Source organism: Microtus oregoni, unplaced genomic scaffold (assembly GCF_018167655.1).
Source record: "Microtus oregoni isolate MIOR12 unplaced genomic scaffold, Mior012 000028F_ref0000031, whole genome shotgun sequence".
NCBI classification, from domain to species: domain Eukaryota; kingdom Metazoa; phylum Chordata; class Mammalia; order Rodentia; family Cricetidae; genus Microtus; species Microtus oregoni.
The window spans coordinates 15,202,776-15,211,936 of NW_024543087.1; the positions used below are offsets into that span (position 1 = coordinate 15,202,776).

The window sequence follows — 9,161 nt, forward strand, 5'->3', positions numbered from 1 at the left end:
TAGACTTTGAAGAGCCTGCAAAATCTCACCAACAGTCTTACGGTGGTGTGGCATGATGGTTAATCTTGTCAACTTGACTGAATCTGAATTTTTTGTTGTTTTTAAAGTTTTTTAAAAATATTTATTTATTTATTATGCATACAATAATCTGTCTGTGTATATGCCTGCAGGCCAGAAGAGGGCACCAGATGTCATTACAGATGGTTGTGTTCACCATGTGTTTGCTGGGAACTGAACTCAGGACCTTTGGAAGAGCAGGCAATGCTCTTAACCTTTGAGCCATCTTTCTAGCCCTTGTTTTTAAATTTTAATTTATATATGTATGTACATATGTGCATAACATTCAGTGCCCATTGAAACAGGGCACTAGATTCCCTGGACCTCGAGTTACAGGTGGTTGTGAGCAGCCCATCTCAGGTACTGGGAACCAAATTCAGGTCCTCTGCCAGAACAGGAGCCACCCTAACCACTGAGCCATCTTCCCAGCCCCATTTTTGTTTTTGTTTTGAGACAAGTCCTAACTATTTGCTCTAGCTGACCTGGAATTTACTGTAGAGCAGAATATCTTTAAACTCACAGAGACTGACTGTCTCCGCATCCTGAGTGCTGGGATTAAAAGTGTGTACCACTGTGTTAGCCTTTAACTGTAAGTGGAATAAACTAAGAGACACTCGACATCCTTGTGAGAAAACACATTCTAACTGTGAACAGCACATTCTAATAGCAGCTGATGAAGGAGGTTCGACAGAAAGGACTTCGTTTTTTTGCTTTACCTTCATGAGTCTTGCTAGCAGGTTCCTCTAGACTGATGCTGCTGCTTGCTAGACTGATGCTGCTGCTTCAGCGGCTACCAATGCCACCACTGTCATTTCATTCCTTCTCCGGTGCCGGAACCCAGCTTCTTTAGGGTTCTAATGTGGACTGAAGACTAGTGGTTTCCCCAGAAGCTTTCCAGGCCTTCAGTGCTAGATTGGGACTGCTGAGGCACCAAGGACCGGGTCACTAGAGCCTGCTGTTGCACTGCCCAGGTGTATAGTGTAAGCCAGTCTAGTAAATCCCTTTTCCTTAAAAAAATCTTTTTTAAAGATTTATGTGTATGAGTATTTTGCCTGTGTGTGTACATGTGTGCCATGTACATGCCTGTACCTGCAGAGGTCAGGAGAGGTCAGATCATTACAGATGGCTGAGAGGCCCTCTGTGGAATGGTCTGTCCTGTCCCTTTAAGAGACAAGCCCCGCACACCACCACCTCCCACCCCCACCCCACCTAGGCAAGGGGATCTTCCTTCCTCTCCCAGCTTTGAGCTCTCTCTTCTTTTCCTTTCCTCTCCTCTCCCTCTTCCATTCCCCCTTCCCTTCCACAACCCATTAAATAAATATCCAACCTCACTCTGCATGGCGTGCCTGTTTCTCCCTGCCTGGGACCTACTGCCCCTCGTGGTTTCCTCCCCACCCCCACCCCTCTACCCCATCCCCTGCTGCTGTCCTAGAGGAACAGCACCATTTTATTTTTACCATTACACTCTGTAAGAGCAACCAGTGCTTTTAACCTCTGAGCCACCCATCTGTTGTCTAAATCTCTTGTTTTTGTTTGTTATTGAGATAGGCTTTCTCTGTGTAGCCCTGGCTGTCCTGGAACTTGCTCTCTAAACCAGAATGGCCTTAACCTCACAGAGATCCTCCTGCCTCTGCCTCCTGAGTGCTGAGATTGAAGGCTTGCGCCACCACCTAAGTCCCCTTTTAGCATGTATTCATTCTATTGGTTTTGTTCCCCTAGAGAATCTTGACTAATACACATGGTGACTTTCAAAAGCAATTTTGGGGGCAGGAGGCACAGCTCAGTTGGTGGAGTGCTTGTTTAGCATGCAGGAAGCCCTGGGTTTCCTCCTCCTCTCTGTACAAACTGGACAAGGTGGTATGCCTGTAATCCCAGCATTTGGGAGGAGGAGATGAGAGACTTATAAATTCAAAGTTATCCTTGGCTATGTACCAAGTTCAAGACTAGTCTGAGCTACAGAAGTCTCTGTCTCAAAGCAGAAAAACACTAATTTTTAAAATTTATTTTTATTTTATGTGCATTGGTGTTTTGCCTGCATGGGTGTCATGTGAGTGTGTCAGATCTTTTGGAACTGGAGTTACAGACAGTTATGAGCTGTTGTATGGGTGCTGGGAATTGAACCCAGGTCCTCTGGAAGAGGCCCACTATGCCATCTCTCTAGTCCCCTAAACCAACTGTGGGAAAAAAAACAATTTGGAGGATGAAGTGGCAATAGACTGAGGTGGCAGATAACAAGGTGGTGGAATCTGTGGGGACAGATGGCTTCAAAATTTGGAGAGAGCAAGACTAGATGACCTTGACTTAGTGATGGGAGACATTTAAAAACAGCAGCTGTAAAGAAAAGGGAGGGGACATGGTGAGGGTGAGGCTGTACGTGTAGCCCTGTGAGGGTAGATACCAGGTCCCCAAAACAGAGTAATCTGGGGAGCTGGAGAAGGGGCATAGGCAAGCAGAGGCCTTTTAGAGGCTCTGCAGTTTGTAGCCAGTCTTTGCGCCATCATTCCTGGGCCCTCCACCTCGAACCACCAGCTTCAGAAAGAGCTTCTAGGCCCCGTTTTGTCACAAGGAAAGGTTCATGCACATTCTGAGCAGGCAAAGGCATTAATGCCTCCAAACAGCTCTCAACCTGTGATTGATGGGGTGTGAAGCTGAGTTCGGCAGTTTCCCTTTCCCTTGGGAGCAGTGTCAGTGTGAGAGCCACGCTCCTCTTCAGCTCCCAGAATCCCCAGGAGTGTTTGGTTCCAGTCACCCAGAGTGTAACTAGTTTGATGACACCTCCTTCATTGGCTGCTCTCCTTGGTCTTCCTGCTACTCCTCTGCGGGTGCTTCCAGCAAGAGGCTCCACCTCCCACACTAACTACAGGCACTCGGGTCACCCGCTCGCTCGGGATCTGCTTTGGGAAAATTAAACACTGTACCGAAAGGGGAACAAAGCCGTTGAGCCAACAAACTGCAAGGAGTTCATACGATAGGCAGGGCCAAGGCTTGAATGGGAGGGAGGTCGGTCTTTGATACATCAACCTGCTATCAACGTGACCACAGAGTTGGCTAGAGGCAAGCCCTGTATCCTAAAGATGGACAAGTCACCCAGCCCGAGTAGCCCCAGTCTCAGGACGTATAGGATTAGGCGGAGACACCTGGGCTCTGGCTGTTTTAGCTCATCTGCTCGTACCTAACCAAGAATAACCCAGCTCTCTGTAAAGAAGGACGGGATAGGTCCTAAGACTAGCACAGCCGGCTCCTGCGCCGCACCTGCTAGTGGTCTCAGTGTACACTATAGGATCTGTTCTGTGGCTGGCTTTGTGTTAGGACAGGGCAGCTGGGTTCCCCAACCCAAGGCCCAGGCTACAGCCCTAGTGTCCTCCAGGGGGCGCCGCTGCAAAGCTGGTGGTTGGACACCTCAAGGCTCAGTTGTGATGGGCGGGCTCCGACCCCTAAAAGGCCTCAGGTTCCACTGGCTAGCTCCTGCTGAATGCACCCACAGTGGATCCGACTCAGAACGACGTCCGCCTCGGAGCTCACCATATCGGTGTTGTGTTGCTCGCCGCTGCCTCGTTTCTGTCATCGCCCCCGGTGGAATCCTAAATCCTGGCCGGTTGGATGTCCATATGCCTGTCTGTTCATTTTGGGTGACCGTGGGTCCGTGCACCCTACTCCTGCCGTGGCATGTGCAGAGTTAAGGCGGGAGGAGGTTTCCCCGAATCTGGGGAGGGGGAGCGAGGGGCGGACCTGGACCAGCCCCGCCCCACGCCTGAGCGGTGCCGGAGCCCCACCAGAGCCCAGCTTCAGCCCTAGCCAGAACCAGCGTCAGCGGAGGCGGAACAGCGGACCGGTGCCCTGGCGACATCAGAGATCCAGCGGGTGAGTCCCGCGGGAGGCTCGCTCAAGGGAAGTTTGGGGCATGAAGCTTAGAGCCTTAATTAAGCCCAGTAGACAGACCCGCCCCCCACTCTCTTCTGAGCTGGAAGTTTGGGGCCAGGAGGCTGTCCTACCAAATCCTGGGACTGAGTGGAGACCCCCAACACACACACACACACACACAGAGAGAGAGAGAGAAAGAGAGAGAGAGAGAGAGAGAGAGAGAGGGGAAGGCTAAAGAATGTGATTTTAGGGGGCTCAGGAATCCAGCTCCAGCTGTTTATTCCTCCATGAAAAGCCCTGGACTCAGGCACCTTCAAATCCTGTACTCTTGAGATCCCCCCACCAGTCCCTTCATCCCTCCCAGGGAATTTGCTGGCATTGCCACACCCCTGAGGATGGACTTGGAAAGGAGTGTGTAATTCTGAGGTCTGTCCCCTTTGAATCCCTCACACCAAGATTGACTGCTGATATAAAGGTTGTACTTTGTAGACTGGGCTGCTCCCTGTCAAGGACTGCAGGGGAGGGACCCTGATGGCTGTCCAGGCCACACTAGATGCCGGTGTGCAGAGGACTCAGTACTCCTCTCTTGGAAAACCAGGATAAGTCTTACTGGGAAGAAAGGACTCTGGGATAGAGAGTTGGGTTCTAGTCACTTTACCTCCCGTTCCATTCGAAGCGATGAAGTTGCTAGTTGCTAGTTTTCGGTGTTCAGGGTGGGGAGAGCCCCCCCAGGCCTCTATGGGAAGTGAGAAAGCTGTCTGGGAATCTGGAGTCGATTCTCCTTTCCACTACAGAAGGATCTTCACCAGTGAAGTGCTAGTCAAAGGGAGCAGATCCTTCCCCATCAGTGACTTCGGGCCTGGCCTGCCTCTAGCTGTGTGTCGTTCATCTGTTTCTTGACAGTGGCCCTGATCCTTTGTTTTCCATCTCTCCTCCAGGTGAAGGCAAGGTCCCTTGGACTGGTCAGACACAGCCTTACAGCCCTGGCAGATTCAAGATGAGGCCCTATCGTGTCCCCCTCAGGGAGGCCCGCAGCCTGAACAAATAACATGGCCTGCCACTGGCAGTGAGCAACATGGCTGCAGGAGGTGGCCGGGCCTTTGCTTGGCAGGTGTTCCCCCCCATGCCCACTTGCCGGGTATATGGCACAGTGGCACACCAGGATGGGCACCTGCTGGTGTTGGGGGGCTGTGGCCGGGCTGGGTTACCTCTGGACACTGCTGAGACACTGGACATGGCCTCACACACATGGCTAGCATTAGCACCCCTGCCCACTGCCCGGGCTGGTGCAGCTGCTGTGGTTCTGGGGAAGCAGGTGCTAGTGGTGGGTGGCGTGGATGAAGTCCAGAGCCCAGTAGCTGCTGTGGAGGCCTTCTTGGCTGATGAAGGCCGCTGGGAGCGTCGGGCCACCCTCCCTCAAGCAGCCATGGGGGTTGCGACTGTGGAGAGAGGTGAGTGGCTCATCAAGTAACGTCCCTCAGGTGCCCCTCCAGCCTTCATTTTCTCTTCTCCAGACCGGGTCCATTATCTCAGAGACTGGATAGGTACTGTCTTAGACATACCTTTGCCTCCTGAATCCTCTCTTATCTAGGCTTTCTGCAACTTGCTGCTTATTGCCTTTTCTGGGCTGTGAGATGGGGGTTAGAGTCCAGAAGGCCCCCAGAAAGATGGGAGACCCCAGCCACTACCCTGTTCCATTCTTTGTTACTAAGAGACAGTGGGGGGTGTGGCCTAATGACTCTCATAGTTATAAATAGTCTGGAGTGGGGGAGGGGAAAAAGGCCTTGGCTCTGAGCCCAGCAAGTGCTTAAGTGCTTAGACCTCCCCCCACCACACACACACTAGGGATCCTGATGTGGACAAAGGCCAAGCTGACCTGGAGGTGGTTGCCATGGAAGCCCCCAGCTGCCTGACACATCACCCAAAGGCCTGTCAATGTGCCCCTAGCTGACTCTGAACACCTAACAGAAGGCAAGGACCCACTCTAGTCAAACAGCGTGGTGCAGAGGTGCTGCCAGGGGCTCACAGCTCTGTCCCACAGGCTCCGGCTCCTTTCCCGGCTCCTTTCCCAGTCCCAGGCCTTCCCCTCGCTGATCCCCTGAGTTCCCTTCACAGACTGAGCTTCATGCAGAGCAAGTCTCTTTATCCCTCTACCACTGTCTTAATCTATTCCTCCCCTCCCCCACTAGGGGAGTCCCCCTCTAAACACACACACACACACACACACACACACACACCTTGTGGCCTCCTGGTCTGACCACCAGTTCAGGCTAGCCTGCTTAGATGCCAGATTTGGTTGCCATAGCGTCTCCAGGGAGACAGTGCTGGATTATAATTAGATCGGCTGCCTCCTGCTCTTCACTTGGAGGAGCCTAGGCCAAAGCTGGAATCCCAGTCTCCTAGTTCCCACTTCAGATGGACAACAAAGTTTTTGACAAACACATGGGTCTCCATCCCCTCCCTGGGCCTGACCAAGGGAGCTCTTGGGGTGGGGTTCACCAGCCAGACATGGTTGTGGGGTCTGAAGTACTACTCTTCTCTGTGCAGACGGTATGGTGTATGCCTTGGGGGGAATGGGTCCTGACACAGCCCCCCAGGCCCAGGTACGCGTCTATGAGCCCCGCCGGGACTGCTGGCTGTCGCTACCCTCCATGCCCACACCCTGCTACGGGGCCTCCACCTTCCTGCATGGGAACAAGATCTATGTCTTGGGTAAGGGCTGAAGGATGTGGGAAAGGGGAAAAAAGAGTACAGATGTCTCCATCCCTGTAGGTTGTCTGGATTAGGGATCAATTTTAGTCTGAGATGTCAGTATTTGACAAGTTTTGTTGGTGGTAATCCAGCCCTATTCTGAGGCCTCCTTGGTGGCCCAACTGGGGTTGGAAAATTAAATTCAGTGTCTGAGGGTTTACATGGTCTCATGGATGATTGATAGTCCGGTGTGTACACAGCCGGGTGGAGTGGCCTGGGATGGACAGTTCAGCTACCTGGTAAGATGCCACCAAGCCCTCGGGGCTCTATCCCGGGTGCTTCATTCCTTTGACAGGAGGCCGCCAGGGCAAGCTCCCAGTGACTGCTTTTGAAGCTTTTGATCTGGAGACCCGTACGTGGACCCGACACCCAAGCCTGCCCAGCCGCCGAGCCTTTGCTGGCTGTGCTATGGCTGAAGGCAGTGTCTTTAGCCTGGGTGGCCTGCAGCAGCCTGGGCCCCACAATTTCTACTCCCGCCCACACTTTGTCAACACTGTGGAGATGTTTGACCTGGAGCATGGTGAGCAATACCCCTTCTAGTCTGTCCTGCTCCCTGTGGGATACAAGGGCATTGTGTGTGTGTGTGTGCGCGCGCGCATGCCTTTACGTCTGTGTGCGTCTCTGTGCCTGTGTGCCTACACCTTATGTCTTCTCTCCCTCGCGCTGCGTATGTCTGTGCGCATGTGCCTCATGTCTGTATATGTCGTCTGTGTGTATACATCTTACGTCTTCTCTCCTTTGCATCTGCGTGTGTCTGTGCACAGTGCCTCATGTCTGTATATGTGCATATACATCTTAGATCTTCTCTTCCTCGCGGCTGTGTATGTCTATGTATGTGCATCTTTTTTTTTTTTTTTTTTTTTTGGTTTTTAGAGACAGGGTTTCTCTGTGGTTTTGGAGCCTGTCCTGGAACTAGCTCTTGTAGACCAGGCTGGTCTCGAACTCACAGAGATCCGCCTGCCTCTGCCTCCTGAGTGCTGGGATTAAAGGCGTGCGCCACCGCCTGGCCTGTATGTGCATCTTATGTCTTCTCTCCTTCAGGGTCCTGGACTAAGCTGCCTCGTAGCCTGCGAATGAGGGATAAGAGGGCTGACTTTGTGGTCGGCTCCCTAGGGGGCAACATTGTGGCTATTGGGGGCCTCGGTAAGTCTGCAGAGCTGAGGGAGAGGAGGTATGAAGCAGAAAAGAGTATCTTTAGAAGGACCGCCTTCTCTAGACTCTGGGGTTAGAGCTTTGTCAGCGCTTTGCCCATCTGTAAATCAGGGGGCTTGTGGTTGTCCCAGCTCTCAGGGCATCCCCCAGTGCCTGACTGGGGAAGTGACCAAATAGATGACTAAAGCAAGGATAAATGAATAAACAAAGATGAACTCTGGGCAATGAAGAACAAGCACTGGGAGCGGGTGCTGGGGTAGTACTTACTGGGCCATTGTCTGGGAAAGGGAGTAAAAGGGCCTTGAGCCCCTTATCACCATCTATGTCCTTCCTGCAGGGAACCAGCCTTGCCCTCTGGCCTCCGTGGAGAGCTTCAGTCTGGCACGGCGACGCTGGGAGGCACTGCCTGCCATGCCTACAGCCCGATGCTCCTGTTCCAGCCTACAGGCTGGGCCCCGGCTATTCGTTATTGGAGGTGTGGCCCAGGGCCCCAGTCAAGCTGTGGAGGCACTGTGTCTGCGTGATGGGGTCTGAAGGCCTGGGGAGACCTGTCTACCAGAGCAGCTCAGTAGAGAAGCAGATTGGGCTCCTTTTCAGCGCTGAGGGAGCTCCCCATGGCTCTGTAGGATGAGGGAGGCACAGGAGAGGGCAGCTGAGTTACTGCCTTAGGTACTGGGGTTGGAGGAGCCTTTGTCTTTAGCACAGGACACACATGCTTACACCTGTTTTTACCACCATCCACTCACAACCATAGCTATCTCCAGCACTTATAGGTCCTCTGTCAACTCTGAAGTGGAAGAGAAGAGCCTTGGTCTCCCAGGATAGGCCCTGAGAGTTGACCAGGCCTTCGCCAGTGGCCATTCTGGAAAAGTCTGAGCGTCCAGCCTTCCCTGAGGGTCCCTGTGACCCTAGGAGTATTCTGAGGCTGGAGATCACAGAAGAAATGGAGGAGAGAATATGGGGACTGCCGGAGGGTCAGAGGACTGCTGGCTTTGTGCCCTCTAACCTGGGGCAAGCCGTCTCACCTCTCTGTGCCTCGGCGTCCTCATTTGTGAATGGGGAGCTCTGAAACTTTCCTGCCCCACCTACCTCACAGGGCTGTTGTGAGGACCCAGGGAGTTTGGATGTAGAAATAAAAAACCTGATGAAGTCTGCTGTGCGGCTTTGATGCTCTTCCTGCCCTGCCCTCCTTTGGAGGCCTCGACTCTCCCACCTCTTATGCTTTCTAGCCTTAAGTGACCTGTGTCTCAACTCCAGCTAAGCCTCAGCTCTGGCTTAGGTAACGTAAGGCATCTTGAGTGTCAAGGTTAGGACCACCTTGAAATCACGTCCCCGTCCCC

The 9,161-nt window shown here is 52.7% G+C and overlaps 1 protein-coding gene across 1 annotated transcript; it reads left to right on the forward strand.

The window, feature by feature from the left end:
- The first annotated feature begins 3,463 nt into the window (after window positions 1-3,463).
- On the forward strand, window positions 3,464-8,969 carry Klhdc8b (kelch domain containing 8B). The gene is made up of 6 exons (XM_041677214.1): window positions 3,464-3,918; window positions 4,857-5,369; window positions 6,466-6,630; window positions 6,965-7,189; window positions 7,711-7,812; window positions 8,159-8,969. The coding sequence occupies exons 2-6, from the start codon at window positions 4,994-4,996 to the stop codon at window positions 8,353-8,355; spliced, it is 1,065 nt and encodes a 354-aa protein (XP_041533148.1). The 5' UTR covers window positions 3,464-3,918; window positions 4,857-4,993; the 3' UTR covers window positions 8,356-8,969.
- The last annotated feature ends 192 nt before the right edge of the window (window positions 8,970-9,161 follow it).